General features: G+C 41.6%; 1 protein-coding gene across 12 annotated transcripts in view; it reads right to left on the reverse strand.

Annotated features, from left to right (window-relative positions):
* Positions 1-15,049, reverse strand: part of BPTF (bromodomain PHD finger transcription factor) — a 53,473-nt gene extending 38,424 nt beyond the window's left edge. For 6 of the 12 annotated variants that reach the window (XM_054082911.1, XM_054082907.1, XM_054082908.1 and 3 more), the window contains exons 1-2: positions 14,180-15,048; positions 1,834-2,656 (exon numbers count right to left, since the gene is read on the reverse strand). In XM_054082911.1, the coding sequence (XP_053938886.1) occupies positions 1,834-2,656; positions 14,180-14,816 (1,460 nt within the window). In that variant the 5' untranslated portion in view covers positions 14,817-15,048. Of the gene's footprint in view, positions 1-1,833; positions 2,657-14,179 lie in introns of those variants that run through there. The other 6 variants (XM_054082909.1, XM_054082915.1, XM_054082914.1 and 3 more) reach the window with 4 other exon arrangements.
* Positions 15,050-15,641: the final 592 nt, after the last annotated feature.

Genomic DNA, 15,641 nt, shown 5'->3' on the forward strand with positions numbered 1-15,641 from the left:
ATTGTAGTTTAAAATATGTTCAAATACTGCCTGTATCAAAACCTTCTGAACATCAAATATTCCACTTTATTGGGAAAAAAATTGTTTCACAGAATAAGTTTAGTCAAAAATAATTACCAACTTGCCTGCATACTGGGGGGAAAAAGCCTACCCATTTACCTTAAAATTGCCTCCCGAGTGACTCACTCTCTGGATTTATGTTAATTTCCAGACCTCTGATGGCACGCAGAATATAATCTTTCTTGCTAGTATAGCAGAGCTGTGGGACAAGCATCTTTAGAACAAACTTTTCCTCAAGACTTTGAAAAGAAAGATACAAAATCTCCACACAGAGGAGAATATCTGTAAGGTATTAAAGCACAGGTAACTACAGCAAAAAGACCATCAGTTACCTGGCCTTCATAACCAGGCTTTTTGTGAAAAATAAAACTTTTGATTCCTTTTCTGGTAACAGAAGGTAGAATATTATGTATGAGGCAATGGGAAGATTGGGATATCAACAGCTTCGGGCTGACCATCACATCCTGCTGAACCCTCTGAACGACAAACCACCTACTGCAGAGCATGCGATTGAGAAACAGAGTATAAAAAAAGGTGTATAATGGACTCTCTGCATCTTTCAAAAGATCACATGACACTGCTGTGTGGCATTTATACCACGGAGAAATTAAAAGTAATCAAACGTGGGCTCTTTTTTCACAACTATGAAAGAAGAACAAAGGAAAGAGCAGCAATAATTTAAGCATCAGCTAACAATACACTCGAGCAAGGGCACTATAGTTTAAAGGTCTAAACTGAGTCCTTAGAAGTGGCTCGTTTGCAAGATGAAACACTATCAACACTCCTCGCAATCCCATTTAAAGACACTGGCTAATACCTTAACTTTCATTGTAGTCTGTTTGGTATGAAACTCTCAAGGTGTCCACCTGTGCCTTTTCTCCATAGGATTGAATGGAAAATTGTATTGCAAGAAATCTAGTGAAACCTCCTTGTTTTTCCTAAACTAACAATACCACTAATTTCACTTAAATACCATTTCTCCTCCATTATGAGAACAATTGCATAAAACCAGTCTTCTATAAGAAAGACCTGTCTTTAGCTATTTTCCTGTGAAAAATGTATTTTTATCATTTCACATTCAACTATTCAGGTAAAAACAGGGCACAATGCCCTCACTAACAAGGGTTTGATTATCATTAATGTCTTCAGAGTACATTAGCAGCTCAAGACCAAGCAGTAACAGGAAACCACGTTAAACACACAAAGCTGGAGATCACTTGAAGACAGGCACTACCTGCCATTTTTACTTTCTTTATGCCTATATAAACGTTCACATACAACATTTTCTGCATTTCTAGCTAACAGACACAGTGAACACCTGTGAGTGCCTCTGAAAGCTTTAGCTTCAAAAGCAGACCTTCAAACCAGCGCCAGTATCGAACTGCTAAACACTAAGCAGGTGACAGACTACCAAAACCACTGTCCTATGTGATCACAGAGAGTTAAACCACTTTTCACTAACTGTTACCAGAAACCGAGGAGTTCTCATTAAAATTCCCTTTCTCTTCCTCACACTCATGTGTTTCAGGCATATTACAATTACTCTGGAGGCCCCGCTTTTTTTCCTTTTTATATACATATTATGAGGATATTTATTTTGGATAAAATTGATGGATTAAATACACGGTTTTTAGAAATCCACTTGCATAACTCCAAGTAATGGTCTTATCTGAAGAAAGAACAATTTTAAGACGGCAACAGCAACTTATATACTGAAAATACATTTGATACCACACTATTGCTCAGAAAGTACTAAATTATTAGTTTACTTACATAATGATCCTTCTGTTCAGGAACCAGTATTTTCGTCTATGCCTGTCATATCCGATAGGTTCATGTCGAATGTACGGTTTATTTTTTTGGATTTCAGCAACACAGTCAGTTACTCCAGGCACCTTATGTGCTACGCAGACCTCACACTGCCATTCGTCTTCAGGTACCTCCTCAAGAGGGGGTTTCACGCACTCCAAATGGTACACAGCTGAACAAGTTTCACAGCAAAGTAAATCCCCAAGTTTGTGACAAACCCTACAATGATCATCATACTGAATAACACCTTCTGACATTAACTCTTCACGTGCAATGTTTGTTGTAAGAAACTGATCCACTAAGAACTGCAGAACTTTGATCTTATTCTCTACTGGTCCATAAGGATAGTCCTCTGTCTCTTGATAAGGAAGAACATGATGGTATTCCTTGTCACTCTCACAATATACCCGCAGAACCTCTGGCCACGTCATTCCATCTATGAAATACAAAGTGGAATTAACACTATCTTTGAGGTCAGCAGGTCCAAAGGTAGTATTTGAAGTGTCTTCTTCACGTAAAACTGCTTTTAAAAGCACTATATGCATCTCTGCCATAAGTGTGCACTGCTCTTGACTTACCAGAGCAGCACAGAAGTCCTCAAAACGAAAAGGAGAGAGGCGTAAAACAGTGCCAAAGTTCCTTAGTACCTCATAGATGGCAATAACATTCATTATATGCTCACTAGGCACCATTAAGTCCTCTGAGGATTTAGGAAACTCCAAGGGTGGGATATCTTTTTCTTCCAATATTGGAGAACGAGGACGATGAACTCTTTGTCTTCTCCTACCTGGAATGAAAAACAACAGTAAGAATTTTGCCATGCACAGGGCGACATGTTTAAACATCTATCAGCAATGACAGTGTCAAGCTTTCTAAGCTACTGCAAATATTCACATCTTCACAATTATATACATGTGATAATTCAGCTAAAAATCTTATACTTTAATTAACAGTATGAAAATAAAACACACAAGATATCTGAAGTTTTGCTTCAGACACTCAGAGTAGTTGCATTTCCTATATAATATATATCCAGTGATTCTTCAAAACGATGTCTAGATTTTTAATTGTTTAAATTAGTTAAAAAGACAGACACTTCCCTCAGCCAAAACATTAATTTACAGATTCTTCTAATTTTTATTCAGCATGACTAGTTTATCATTTCTTCTTGGAATGTTAACTGTAAACTTGAAGAATCAAGCTTCAAACAACAGCTATTTTGTATTAAAATACTGCAAGCTATTCTCCTATCCAGCAATAGCATACAGGAAAGATCATTTCAAGCAGATGTCTTAGGACATGAATTTGCATCAAATTAAAATCCAAAGGAGAACCTTTGTGCATCGCTTTCTAACTAGAACATTTCTCCTAGATACCTACAAGCCAGAAACAAAAGTTAAACTCCATGTTTTATGAAAGTACTTCATGAACTTCCTATTATAAAAAAAACAGAGCCCCTCAAACCACATCCATGCTTCACTAAAGCAGAAGAGAGAAACAGACTAAAACGGAGGTAAAATCATGGAAGGACAAAGCCTAACACAAAAAGCTAATCTAAAAAGCCGTTTCACTACCTAAAGGAGAAGACACTGAACATAATGAATTCGGTCTCAGATGGTAACTCAGGTGAGATGCTACACTTTTTTCCCTTTAATTCCACTAACCTTGACCTTGATGCCAAGCACAAGGAAAAACAAAAGAGGGAAATTTCTGTAGTTGACACTGCTCAACAGACGAACTATTTCAACCTTCCTATCAAGTATCTAAAAGTGTCCAGCTACATGAACCTATGTTGCAGCCATCAGCTAAAGTATCAGGATGCACTCTTTAATCCTACTGCCTTTTTGTTTGAAAATAACCCATAATGAAATTTATACAATCTTATAAACTAATCACAAACGCATCAGTTTGGTCCAAAATCAAGAACTAAGATTTTAGTCAGCAAAAAGAAAAGCTACCTGTAAGAAACATCTTGATGCACAGCAGTCTGCCAAATGATTCCAGAAGAAAATGGAATCAGTCCCTGAGCAATAACCCAAGATGACACCAGATACATCTCTTCCTCTCAAAATTTAAAGAATGAAACCTTACGCAACAAATTAAACACTCCAAAACAATACAGAAGATGAACTGCCAGATGTTTCCATTACTGATCTATGAAATGTATTTATGTGCAGACAATGGTCAACATTGTCTGCACATAAAACTGTATCTCCAAGTTTAGTTGAGTTCTGACTGTGGAAAACTAAAGAATGCTGGTATGACTGACTTCCAATATGCCTCTGCACAGATCAGTGCAAAATGGTTAATCATGGCAAACACACAAACAGGAGCTTCACAACCAGGCACAAAGCAAGCATCCTTACAGCATAAAACACTGAGATTAAACCAAACTCCTCTATCATCATGATCCAAAATTATATATGCATAAAGCTGGTTTAATTAGAAGACCCTGAAAGCAAACACACACACTCAGATTAAATTACTTTAGGGTCCTGATGCTTCTTTCACCATAGCAGGACGGTGTAGGACCAGTCCTGGTAGGCGGTCATGCCAGACAACAACAAAGCAGAACAGATATTCTGAAATCACTAATGGTCTTCACAGAGTCCAAATATCACAAAAAAAACCCTGGCAGAGCTGTAAACTAGGATTCTTTTCAGCATTTGCAATTCTAGCAGAAAAATGTGTCTGTCACACAGCAAAGCCATAAAAGAAACAGCTCTTGAAGAAAGCAAGCAGCAAGAATGATAACCCTGGTTTACTTATATTAGTCAGAAGCGACACACAACAGAGTGACAAACCACCACAACCCCCCACCAGTTCTTCCTAACTTCAGGAAAAGATAAACCAGAATGAAGAAACACTGCTGAAAGAAGCAGAGATTCCTTATTTCCTCTCAGTTGCTCAGATTTTCTACTCTAAGAACAAAATTATAACCACCCTATGCATTGTTTTTATCCTTCATTGAAAAACAGACCCCCTGTATACCATCTTTGCTGCTGTCTCTTTCACAGGAGAGAAACACTGGTGTATTTGTATCATCAAACCAACAGAAGCAAAAAAACCCACCAAACTCAAACTAAGGCATTCCTAACGTTTTCTTAAAAAGTTACAGAAGTTCTCTAATGCTTTGTCTCACAAAGGAAACACATTGGTACAATCAGAGGTCTAGAATAAATCATAGAATCAAAGAATGGGTTGGATTGGAAGGGACCTTAAAGATCATCCAGTTACAAATCCTGCCATGGGCAGGGACATCTCCACTGGATCACGTTGCTCAAGGCCCATCCAACCTGGCCTTGAACCCCTCCAGGGATGGGGCGGCCATGACTGTTCTGGGCAACCTGGGCCAGGACCTCACCATACTCATAGGGAAGAATTTCTTCCTAATGTCTAAATCTTCCCCCTTCCAATTTAAAGCCATTTCCCCTCGTTCTATCACTCCACGTCTTTGCAAAAAAGCCCTTCCCCAGCTTCCTTGTAGGCACCCTTCAGGTACTGGAAGGCTGCTATAAGGTGTCCCCAGAGAGGAGTTATTGTGTTATCAGGACACAAAGGATGTCACAGTAACATCATAAAGAATTGCATTTTGGTGCAAGTACAATGTAAGCAGGTGGCTGCATTATTCACTCCACCCTTCATCTTCTATATAAATCAATTTCCATATTTTCATGTTTGCTTTGGTAAAAAAAGCATAGAAATTTAAAAAGTAATTGTAAGACCAATATTTTAGACAATAAGGAAAACATACTGCATTATAAAATGCATGTTTCATCCGTCCACTGCCTTGTGTTATGCCTCAGAGTACGCAGTGGTTACTTTATCATACCACTCAACACTCCCAATCCACACTGTAAATCACATACCACATCTCAAACCATTTCTCTTTTCAGGCACTGAACTGCTCTGAACAATCCTGCACTGCACATAGTCTCATTTCCAGAGCTAAAAAGGGAAAGTATTCAGAGATGAAGAATATTTTAGAAGGAAACAGTACCCAGACATATTTTTCTTGAACAGCTTGGTGACACAGTATTTCAAATCCTTCTACGCTGTTTCTTTTTCAGTTTCCAACTTCTGTACCTGGGCTGAACAGAACTTGAAGTCTGAAACTCGGAAAGATCACAACGTGTGATTTGGAAATTCAGACATTCCAAACGTGTGCTTAAACCTGTTACTGTTAGATGAGCAAACTGCAATCTCAACGAACACTCCAGTTACCTTTAAAAAACAAAGCTGTCCCCCAAAAACCAAACCAACGAAACCAAGCGGTCCAATCTCCAGCGAAGAAGTCGGATGCTCTCTGCCAAGGTGCTCGGAAACCTTGAAGCACTCTCAGTGCCTGCTGAACTTTAATCCCCAGTGCAGGCCAACAGTATTAGACAGACCAGTGTCAAAGTGTTAGAGTCTCTGTTCAGAGCTGAAATTTGTTGTGTTCTGCTCATGGGTGGATCAGCCCCTCCCTTGCCAGCAGCTCTGACAGCTGAAGAAAGGCAGTTTTGAACTCCAAATAAGGACTCTGCACTTGTTTGCAATTCTGATAACAACAATTTCTTTATGGCTAATTATCCGCAGTGTTCTGACAGCCCATACAAGCTCACACAACTTACAAGCAGTTTCAACTTCTGTGAAGGTTTTTGAAGCTCACAGATCATGTTTACCCAACTGCTCTTCACATACACTCTTCACATACACAAAGAAATGCCTCACATTTTGAAAAAGGTTTTCCTACGATAAACATAACCAACTGTTCAAGCTTCTTGCTTTCAAGGAAAATCTTCTCTTTTCCACAAGGCACACTGCCCACAGCTTGAATTTGACATTCCCTGGCAGGTAAAAAAAAAAAAAAAAAAAAAAAAGACAAAAAAACCCCCTACTTTGGTTTCTTCAAATATTTGTATGTTCAAATGATTTTATTTTACTTTGAATGATTTTAAAGACTCTGGGATTTGACAGCAACTTTTTTTCCCCTCCATTTGACATTTGTCATGGATTTTGCCGTCCCCAGGGAATTCCAAGAACTATCTGTGAGAAAGAATGTAAACTGAAATGTAATTAAATAGATTCAAAAAATTAATGACCCCAATTTAAATATTGAAGAGAGAAGTGCAAGCCTGCATAGACTATACAATTGATGATTACACAGTTATTTCGATTTGGGATGCTACATATGTCCATTCCATTAACATATATATAAAATAATATATAGAAGTGAACTAGAACAAGAAATTCTGTGCAATTCCAAATTGAGCAGTCAACAGAATTATGCTGTTGCTCTCTCCTTGACTTTGTATTACTGCATCGCCTACTGCCAGTAATATTTTTCAATTTATCTTGGTATAGTTCAAATAACTCTGGATAACTAATATTTATGATTTGCTCTGAATAATTTCTCGTTTGTGGAAATCTCTTCTCCCAGCAGTGTTTTTTTTTGTTTCATGTAGAAAATGCAATATGTACTACTTGGCCTGAATCTAAAAAAAGAGGATTCCGGACCAGGTGTAGTAGCAGAAGTTACTTCTCCTTTAGGCACCACTACCACCTGACTCACTGGACTTCAAACGGAATCGAGGCATCTGTTCACCACTAAAAATGTCAATTTACTCACAGTGAAGTTTCCCAAAATGGACTACGTTTACACAAACTGTACACTTCACAGTGTTTCTACATATTAACCAAATGCCCGAATCAAATTCCACCTTCAAGTTTGAGCCAGTACAAAGAGAGCAAATGTCCACCTTATGCCACTGAAATTCCGTAGCTGTATTTGGAAGGATAAATCGATCTGCAACAGCCTCCTGCTGCCACAACTGCACAATTTACAGGATTCAGATCATCTTCAGTGTCTCAGCACTATACTTCTACCTAGCATATGCTTCTTTTAAATCACGTTCCTTCACTAGTTGTCTCCAAAAGTGAAGTAGTCTGCAATGGTTGCCTCTCCCTATTTTGAATTCTCTAGCAGAAGAGCTGCCTGTAATTAAGATTAAAGAGTAAACAATTTTATTCACATGGCACATATAATTATATATCGATAATTATAGTTTACAATTACCATAATCTAGTAAAATAACTTATATTACAAATATTTAAGCAAAACACACTAATGATATTTGAAATGCAATGAAGTTACTGAAGTGACAGGCTAAGCACCCAAAACCAGAATTTTCTGAAACACAAATCTAAACCCTTGCTTTACTTTTTTGTAATTTTTATTTCCATCTATTCAACCTACACGGATCAAATGCTGACCCTTTCAAAATTTAGAAATTAAGTGGGGTTTAAAAGAAGCCATAAGAGATTATCTGCCAGAATCACTGTCTTGTTCAAAGCATGAGGGTGGAAGCTACACTGGTATGACCTAAAAAAACCCCACTGGTCCCAGCATTACATCATTAGAAAACTCACATCTGGTCCCATTTCTCTTCTCTAAAAACTCTCCCTTCCTATATTTTTCAGCACTTGAGCACCAAGACTCCTCCTCAGAATTACTGTTCAGTGGTGGGGAGAGAGAAAAGACCCCTCAATGAGCTTGAGATACTTCAGAAATCTGTCACAGAAGGGCAGGGGGAAAAGAATATAGAACACCCCTTCAGGCACAGTCCACAAAACTCATCCTAGCGAGTGAAAGACTTCCAGTTTGCCCCCAGTAAGAGACTAATTTTTGGCTTCAAGTTCCGCACTACCACCACATAAAAGTTCATCTTTAGTAGACGCAGAACTGGGTTGGGTTGGTTTTCCAGATTATGAGTCACTACAGAAACTTCTCAATGTAGAGGCAGTAATATGGTGTCCTGGAAGCACGAGTACTCCTTAGAGGAGATGCCCCCTCCTACGTTTTCCTTGCTCCTGGAAATTCTGACTTTTGACTGCCCTCCTCAAGTCACTAGGACTACTCTAATTTTATTTGGTTTTAAAAAAAGAGGTGAGAACCAGATGCTTGGTGTGCCGTGTTACTACTTTGCACCAGGCAAGTTCCAAATGAGAACATACAGTGACACACAAGTACTTGTAAGGAATCAACATAAAAACAGATAACAGTGGATGAAAATGTCTTTTCCTTTTCTCTTCCTACAGCAGAGTGCATGAACTCAATACAGCTACACGTTGGATACAGTAACATCCAAAGTAATTCCTTAATTAAAAGTCAGCCTCTTGGGAAAGCATTTGCTCAGCTTACACCAAAAAAGAAAAAGCAGCAAAATGAAACAGTTTAACATAAAATAAGAATGTACTATGAAAAGCAGTACCAAAATAGAAAAATCTTAATCTTTTTCTTGGGAAAGGCCAAAATTAAAAGCTTTGACTTACAGAAAAGTTTTTTCTCTTTTAAAAACACCAACATGACAACCAACGTTTCTAATATTCACAAGTCAAATAATCTCTTCCAGAGAAATTTTCTGAAAGAATAAGATGCATTTGCAACTACTTGTAAGCGCAGCTCCAATTTGAATGCTGTCTGCAACAATCGTACTTAACCCAAATTTATTTATTTTGCCTGGAAAAAGAAAATAAACCAACCACAAACCAGATTAGACTTAAAATCTAAACCAACATTAAAAATGAGACATTCCAAACACTACAAAGCTTTGGAAGTTGAAGCTCAAATGAAAAATAACTGGTTGTGAGAGTAGATCTTGAGAGCATCTTCCCAAAAGCACCCATATCACAGAAATTGTCAACACGTCCTCCTGAGTTAAGTTTGACTACTGCCTTCCAAATGTACAAAACTAGGTCTTGATGTTCTTCAAAACCTATTTTAAAACTTTAAAACTTATTGGCTGTTTATTTTCTCAGTTTGTACATCTGCCAGTACTACGCTCCTAAATCAAACCAGCCTTCTCTACTGGTTCTACATGAAGAATTTAATTTCTCCACACTGTGGCCACCAGTTCACTTGCAGCAGGTGTCAGGAACAGAAACCCCTGTATCCTAAGTCATCATTTTAACATATGCATTACTAATGCAAGACAAGCGTAGATGAGATACACACTGTCATTCTGAGGAGTCATAGTCCCTTTGTGCCTAGAACCCAGGCAAACAAACAAACAAAAAGTAACACTAATACAAGGGTTTTCAGGAACATTCTGACAATTTCTAGTTGGAACACACTCTGGATAAGTTGTATCTAATTTCAGAAGTGAGCAAGCCCTGAGAACCAGGCCCAAACTACTAAAACCCATGTTTATTCACCTTACACCAACTCTACGCAACACAATGGTCAGCTATGGAATTTTACTGCAAGCCTAAAGGAGTCTGCACAATAAACTCACCTGCAGTACATCAAATTAGTCCGCCTTTTATAACAAACGTGCTTTGACAATGGTACAGTGTTTGCTGTACGCTGCTTCTTAGAAAGATGACTGAAGTACAAATGCTCTATTCAGATAAACTGCAAATTTGCATGTCAATACAACAGAATCAGCCACAGATTGACTCTTCTGGCCTTTTACACCATTTCTTTCCTAGGACTTCTCTTCCATTTTTCATGACTGAAATCCTAGTCAGGATGAACTAGGGAGGGTTCCTCTAGAGTACAAATCACAGTTCATATTGATGAACCGTAAAATAACAGCACACCAGATTAAATTTAGAGAACAGGTTACCCTAGGTAGATGTTGGGAAGGCTGGAAAATTTCCCAGGACAGACAGGGGAGCCTGCCTATCTGACTGTTGTACCTCAATGGCTTCACTTTAGCAAGTCTTCAAGATCATGAAAATGTGTTAAGATACAAACTTACTACAGATAAAAGGCAGCACCTCCTTTCCACTTAAATTCTTTCACTCTGATAAGCACCCCACTGAAAGTAAATGGTTAACAGAAGTGACAGCCAATCACTGTAAATGCTCAGACTAGTAAAATCCATCTAAAAGATGTATTTAATGTATTTTAAGATAAATCTTTTGGCTCACAACTCCACTGTTGGGCATTTGTTTGTTAGACAGACTGATGATTACTATCCCTATCCACATACAGCTCTTCCAAAAGCTGGTTTTCCAAGCTTTTGATGAAGAAAAGCAAGAAACAGAAAAAATGAAGGGGTTCTAGGTATCCTGACTAAATCTTTCGTTTAAAATCCTGCAGCATATGGAAAATACTTGATATCTGTAACACAACCGTGACAAGTCTAAAGTAGAACACAGAGTGGACAAGTAATGGCAAAAATGTTTAGTGGTAGAAGATATACAGGATACCTGTCCTAAAAGTACATCTACCTTCTGGGGATCCAAAGGGTTAAGAGAGAAGGGACATTACACACACACACACACAAAATCCCTCTACCAAAAGTCCATTCAGCAGAAGAAACGATAAATGTGATCTGCATTCACACAATAAGCTCTGTACCATCATAAAAAGTTATATCGAAGGCATTTTACCATTCCTAAGATTGCACTTCTTTAAATACTTCAATAATAATACAGTAAAAAAAGTACTTCTACATCCAAGTTCATCATGAACTCCTCAGCACAGCCCAGATATTGAGCCCTTCTTGGCTAGAGACATTACCAGGGATCTTTTAATTCATTGTTCAATACAAGTTTGAAAAAACTGTCAAAAGTCTGTCACCCATTTCAGCAGAATGTGATTTAGCTGTGAAAACTTGGCTGGTAGGCGAGTTTGATCAGCACTGCAATTTTTCAATACCTGTTCTAAAAAAATGAACTCTCCAGCCTCTAAGACTACATCCTGCGAGTGGCAGCAATTCCAGCTGCATGACTGATTGAAGGCAAGTGGAGAACCATCCTTCATTATCCTTCATTCTCTCTTCCAGCACAAAAAACAGGTTGGCACCGCAGGACTCTGTCGGGGACAGCTCGAAGCAAAGGAGAGGATGCTCCTTCAATCTGTCCACAGAACTCTGCCATTATATATATTGTATATTACAATTGTATATTACAATTTGTCTGGTTTGAAGACAAATACATGAAAGAAAAAAACCTGTATTTAAACCTAGCTAGAGACCAGTTCTGATTCAGCATGCACCCGAGTCAGAGCGCACCGGAGCCCATGAAGAGCCTCTGAAGACATCCCCGCATGCCTGCCCTGTTCTTAACACTCTTCTCTGCACTGACCACCGTCAGACTGAGAGATACTGAAGAAAGAACCTTTTCCTTGGGTATTGGTGCTGTTCTAATGTCAAGTATCTCTTCCTGCACTGTGATAAGAGGAAGGTTTCAATTCGTGCCACCACCCCACAGCAGTGCTCACAATGTGGCACAAACCAGAGACAGGGTGAACTGATGGATGAGAAGTTCCTACTTCCTTTGCAAAAGGGCAGCAGAACATCTAAGAGAGGAAAGAAGAGAGGGAGACCTCTAGGCAAACACTGAACTCAAGAGAACTGCCAGTAAATTGCCAGATTTACAACATAGATGTCTTAACTACCAAAAATCCAGTATTAAAAAAGAAAAGCACGTAAGGATGAAAATGTTTACACTTAAACTTATCCTTAAAAAGTTAACCAAAGTTACCTTGACTGAGTGAGACATGAACGTATCAATTACCAAAATGGTTTCTGATACACCTAAATACCACATAAAACCTGTCTATGCTTGCACAGCAATGCAGACGGAGGTGTCCTGTTATTTGCCAAAACACTTCAGTACATTTCAAAAACTGAATATACCCACGCTCTGCAGAACCCATTTTAAACCTGGATGCTCACGTAAAAAATATTTTCCCTATCCAGCCAATTAAAATCATAAAAATATTATTTCCCCAACAAAAGCACCCTTGAAAGTAATCAAAATTAAAGTTATGACAACTAAGGAGAAAATGAAGAGTTAAAAGTCAAGAGACCACTTCATTTTTTTTTCTTCTGTGAAGCCAGACCCCAATCGTTAAAAGGAATAAATATCAAAAAAATTGAATTTGATTGCAGGACCATCCCTGCAACAGGAAAAACACCACCTTAAGTATTTATCTCTAAATTAAATTAATTTAGCAATGTATGTACATATTTTGATTTGTTTAGGGTCCTGAGCATGTGGATATAGATTAAAATTATATATATACATAGAGAGACACGCAGAGGTTTTTAAAAGACTATTATGGAGTCACACACTGAGCTGATACCATTAACTCAAATGACACTTCAGCAGCCAGTACTTCCCCCTTTTAAAAAGCCGTCAGCTAACTACTTGAAACTACACTCCTTTTTTAATTAAGATGCAATGCTCTTACACCAACAACCTGTTCCTCTCCCCTTCCAAACAGCAGCGTTTGCGATTCTGTAGCCCAACTCAGAAACACTCCTAGGTTATCCCTAAGTTTAACCACTCTTCTGGTTCAGAGACCTAAAACAAATTAAACTAAGCTTGAAATCTGTTCTAGAATGAATTCAAATAAAGTGCTTAAATTTAGATAAAAACATTTCTGAAGCTTGAAACCTACATAGTTAATGAACTAATTAAGGAGAAAGAGAATTGCAGGCCTTAAAAATTTAAGCCCAAATTTGCCACTAGAGTTTAAAAAAAATTTATAACAATGATGTTTAATGAGTTTAAACCCCAAGGTGAGTTTTAAAGGTTGCCATATCTTAAGATAAATACAATGTTTAAATCCAAGACTTTTGACATAACCCCCACCTTTTAACCTTTGCGTTTAACTAAAAACTCATCTAACACACTTGCACTGAAGCTCTGAGCACTTTTCCCCAAACTATAACAATGCAATCTCCATTTTGAACAATGCACCTCATTTCCCTCCTTGGGAAGCTAGTTTTGCCTTAAAGCTAGTAAAAGCTGGCTCCAGTTATAACTCTGATTTCAAGATCCTGAAGATTTTCGGTGGTTAAGGGGTTTTGGTTTTTTTTTTTTTTGGCTACTTCAAGTCGCATGTGCTTCCTTTCCTTTTAACATCAAGTTATATTTGCAAGCACAAGCCATTCTTTCCCGTAAAAATTTAAAAGGACCTCTTTGCAAGGCATGCACCTCGTTCCCCTGGCTTTTAAATTTTAAGGGAACACTCTATACACTTTTGATAGTTTGCACCGTGTCCTGGAGTACCTGCAGCTGGGCAGTCACCAAAATCCCCATGCACGGTTGCAAAGCATCCCCTCGTTCCAGCATGTGCTGCCCGCCCTCCCTCCTCTCAGTGCATGTGTTTGGAAGCATCTCCTAGCGTTCCCTGCATCCGTGGGGCTGCCAGGCGTTAATTTGCATTCCCCGGTGCCTGGGAGCGCTCGCAGGCATCCCTTCACGCACACACACGGGAGGAAGAAGGCGTGTGGACCCCATCTGCAGACCTAGAGGGAGCATGTGGGGCGCCCTCGACTCGTTTTAGCTCATCCCACCGACGCTCTACCTGGGGTGCTGCTGTAGGTGCTGTGGCTCCTGAAGCTGCTCTCAGTGCAATAACTGGCATCGTCTTCATCCTCCATCTCTTCGGGGTAGTCGGAGTCTTCGTCGTCGTCGTCCTCCTCCTCCATTATCTCCTCCTCTTCTTCCTCCTCGGAGTCCTGGTTATCGTCGGGGTCTCCCTCCTCTTCCTCCTCGGACACCATGCTCTCGTCCTCCTCCTCCTCTTCGCTCTCATGATCGTCGTACACCACTTTGCTGATGCTCCTCCTGGACGAGGCAGCCCTGCCTTGGCTGTTGCAGCCTCCTCCTCCTCCTCCTGCTCCCCCTGCAGCCCCGGCCCTGCCCCTGCCCTTAACGCCGCTGCCTCCCCCGCCAGGGGTGCTGCCTCCCTTCCTCTTGCCGCCCCCCCTGGGCGAGGCGGCGGCGGCGGGGGACGACGAGGCCTGGGCACCCGCGCCTCCTTTCTGCTTGGGCCCTGCCGCCGCCTCCGCCTGGGCCGTGCTCGCCCACCTGCCGCGGCTGCTGCCCCGCTGACGGGACCTCAGTCCCCCGATGGGCCCCGCCGGCGCCGGGGAGCTCGCCTGAGCGCCGCCCGCCGCCGCCTGCTGCTGCTTGGGCGGCCTGCCCCGCCGGCCCCGCATCGCTGGGCGCTGGCCGCGGCGGGGGGGGGGGGGAGGGAAAGGGACGGGATAAGGAAGGCTCGGGAGGGCGCTCCGAGTCCGGACAGGTGGCTACGGGGAAGCTCCCCCCCCTGCGAAGGCTCCGAGCCGGGGAGGGGGCGCCGCCGAGCTGTGTGAGGGCCGAGGGGCTCAATCCGAATTGCCGGCGTCCCGCTCCGGATCGCCGCCGGCCGCCATCTTGTTTCTTCGTCTCTGCCTCGGCTCGCTCCGCGCTGGCTGGGGGAAGCGGCGGCGGCGGCAGCAGGCCCCGAGCGCACCACGTGACCGCCCCGCGCGCGCCCGCCCCGCGCGCCGCCGGCAGGGGGCGCTGCCGCCAGGCGCCGCCATGTTGGAATCCTGCGCGGCGCCAGCCGGCACTTGTGGGCGAGCGCTGCCCACGGCTCCTCTCGGACCCCTCACGGTTCCTTTCAGACCCCCCCCGCACCTCGACAGCTCCTGGTGCCCGGGGATGACCGGAGGGGAGCGCCCCGCGCTGCGGCTTCGGCGAGCCCTGAGGGGCACGGGGCGAGCCCTGAGCTTCCCTCAGACACGGGCAGGGGCTCCTTGCTGGGGTCTGGGCCCCCACCAACACCAGAACCACCGGTTCTCCCTCAGCAGAGGTGCCCCCCCCCCCCCCAGTTTCTCCCCTCAGGAGAAATTCTCCCCTATCACAGGTTATCCCCTTGGCAGAGATTCTCCCTCAGGAGAAATTCTCCTCCCAGCAGAGGGTCTCCCGTTAGGAGAAATTTTCCCCTCAACAGAGGTGCCCCCCCCCCGGAAAGATTCTCCCTCAGGAGAAGTTCTCCC

Source organism: Cuculus canorus, chromosome 18, assembly GCF_017976375.1.
Source record: "Cuculus canorus isolate bCucCan1 chromosome 18, bCucCan1.pri, whole genome shotgun sequence".
NCBI lineage: Eukaryota > Metazoa > Chordata > Aves > Cuculiformes > Cuculidae > Cuculus > Cuculus canorus.